The 1,857-nt window shown below is 47.3% G+C and overlaps 1 protein-coding gene across 1 annotated transcript; it reads right to left on the bottom strand.

Moving 5' to 3' along the window:
* Positions 1-423: 423 nt before the first annotated feature.
* Positions 424-1,598, bottom strand: LOC110035819 (patatin-like protein 3). Its single transcript, XM_020740113.1, has 3 exons — positions 1,432-1,598; positions 981-1,108; positions 424-928 (listed from the first exon to the last, which is right to left on the bottom strand). The coding sequence occupies exons 1-3, from the start codon at positions 1,596-1,598 to the stop codon at positions 489-491; spliced, it is 735 nt and encodes a 244-aa protein (XP_020595772.1). The 3' UTR covers positions 424-488.
* Positions 1,599-1,857: the final 259 nt, after the last annotated feature.

Here is a 1,857-nt window from a genome sequence, read left to right on the forward strand (position 1 = left end):
TTCTTCTGTTATTTATGGCTTCAATAGCCGTTGTGATTTCAATTCTCATTTTTCGGAATTCGGTCTCCATCATCAGCGTCTTCTCCTTCTGAAGCTCCGGAGATTGCAACTCCATCCTCTTCTCCTTCTGAAGCTCAGGAGATTGCAACTCCGTCCTCTTCTCCCAAGCAAACTCCCCGTCGCCTCCGTCAGCTTCTTCTGTAGCCCCAGCCGATGGTCCAGGTGCATCAAGGCTTCAACCTCCGACCGGATCTGCCTCGACGCCAACATCGAGTTCCCAGGCGTCGCTCTCCACCACTCCAACGCCGAGCAATTTCCTTTCTAGGCTCCGATAACTTGAATGAAGCCTTTACCTTCGAGAGTTGTATTCCACTTATTCCTCATTACCAACACCGACTTACACTCTGAAACCTCGATCCCCTTCATCGCCATCTCCAAGTTCCCTTGCGGTCATTGTCGCCTGTTCTTCCAGGGATCCGATCGGCCTCTCAGATCCAAATACTGGAAACAGGCTTCTTTAACAGATTATTCCCTACCTTAATCAACCCCTCCAGGTTCTCCTTTGTTGATACATCCACAGAAGCTAAATCTCCACTCAATGCATCATCCTTAAGTCGAACATAATTTTTCTCAGAATGCTGAGTTTGGAAAAGTATGGATGTTAATATATCAGTCATGTCTGCACTACCTCGGGAGTAAATATCTATGATAGGCGCATGGCCATTATAAAATAGCCATGGAAGAATACCCCACTTAGCTGCATTCTTTGCATCATACTTCACTTCAAATTTAGCTGCTCCAGTGCCGAGAGATAGCACCAAAAACTTGTTATATTCTACAGGTTTTACAGGAGATTCTTCTTGTAACTGCTTGAATATGTTCTTGCTCACCAAATTTATTGTCAGCAGGCACCAGCGATGCCGCCACCCTCATCATCATCTCGTTGAAGATATCACTGTCGTGGATCGAACAAACCATACATTTCTCCTGCAGTATTTTTTTTCCCTGCCCAAACATCAGGGGGAGCTGCGTTTCCAACCGGGCCTTCTCCAAGCAGCCATCAAAACCAGAGACCTCTCTACATTTGGGCAATTGCATGGGATTTTCCCTGCGCAGACATTTGGGCAACTGCGTGCTTGCATTTTCAGCAAATAACGGACATTATTTTCTCTTTCTAGTAGAAATTTTGGTTCGCCAATGGGATTTGTTTTTTCTCTCCAGTGCAAATCACGGAAAATCTACAGTTGAAATCTGAGTTTTCACTCTCTGGTGGAAATCGTTGTCCCCCGCAGAACCGCATAGAGCACTGGCTTCCTTGCGGGCTCTCCCATGTTCGTTTTCTCTACAGTTTTTTCAGTTGCAGATCCTTCCTGCGGGATCTTCCAGCAGTCGGACCTCCCGATTTCCTTCCAGGACCGTCGAAGCACCTACCTACAGTAGGACCTATCCAGTGATGGCTTTCCTACCACTGGAACTTTCTCCTGTAGCCATTCCTGCCGGTGAAATTCCCTCCTGCCCCCAGAACTTTCTGCGGACATATCTGCTGCCGACTGAACCTTCGGGCATACTCCTGCAGTCGGTTCTCTCCCCTGCAGCATTTCCCGCTGTCAAACCTTCCTCATGCAGCTTTTCTCGCAGTCGGATCTACCTCAACAAATTTTTCCCTGTAGATTTTGGCCAGCTCTTCCCAAGGAAAGCATTGTTCTTTCCTGCAGTATTATTGTAGCCTTCTCCGAGCACTACAACTTTTCTGAGCACTGTCCTTGGCCCTCTGCAGCTTTTCTGCAACCTCCATGCAACCTCCTTGCAGTTTTCCTGCAACCTCTATGCAGTCTTCTTGCAGCTTTCATGCAATTA

The sequence above is a fragment of the Phalaenopsis equestris genome, unplaced genomic scaffold (genome assembly GCF_001263595.1).
Source record: "Phalaenopsis equestris unplaced genomic scaffold, ASM126359v1 Scaffold200065, whole genome shotgun sequence".
Taxonomy (NCBI): Eukaryota; Viridiplantae; Streptophyta; class Magnoliopsida; order Asparagales; family Orchidaceae; genus Phalaenopsis; species Phalaenopsis equestris.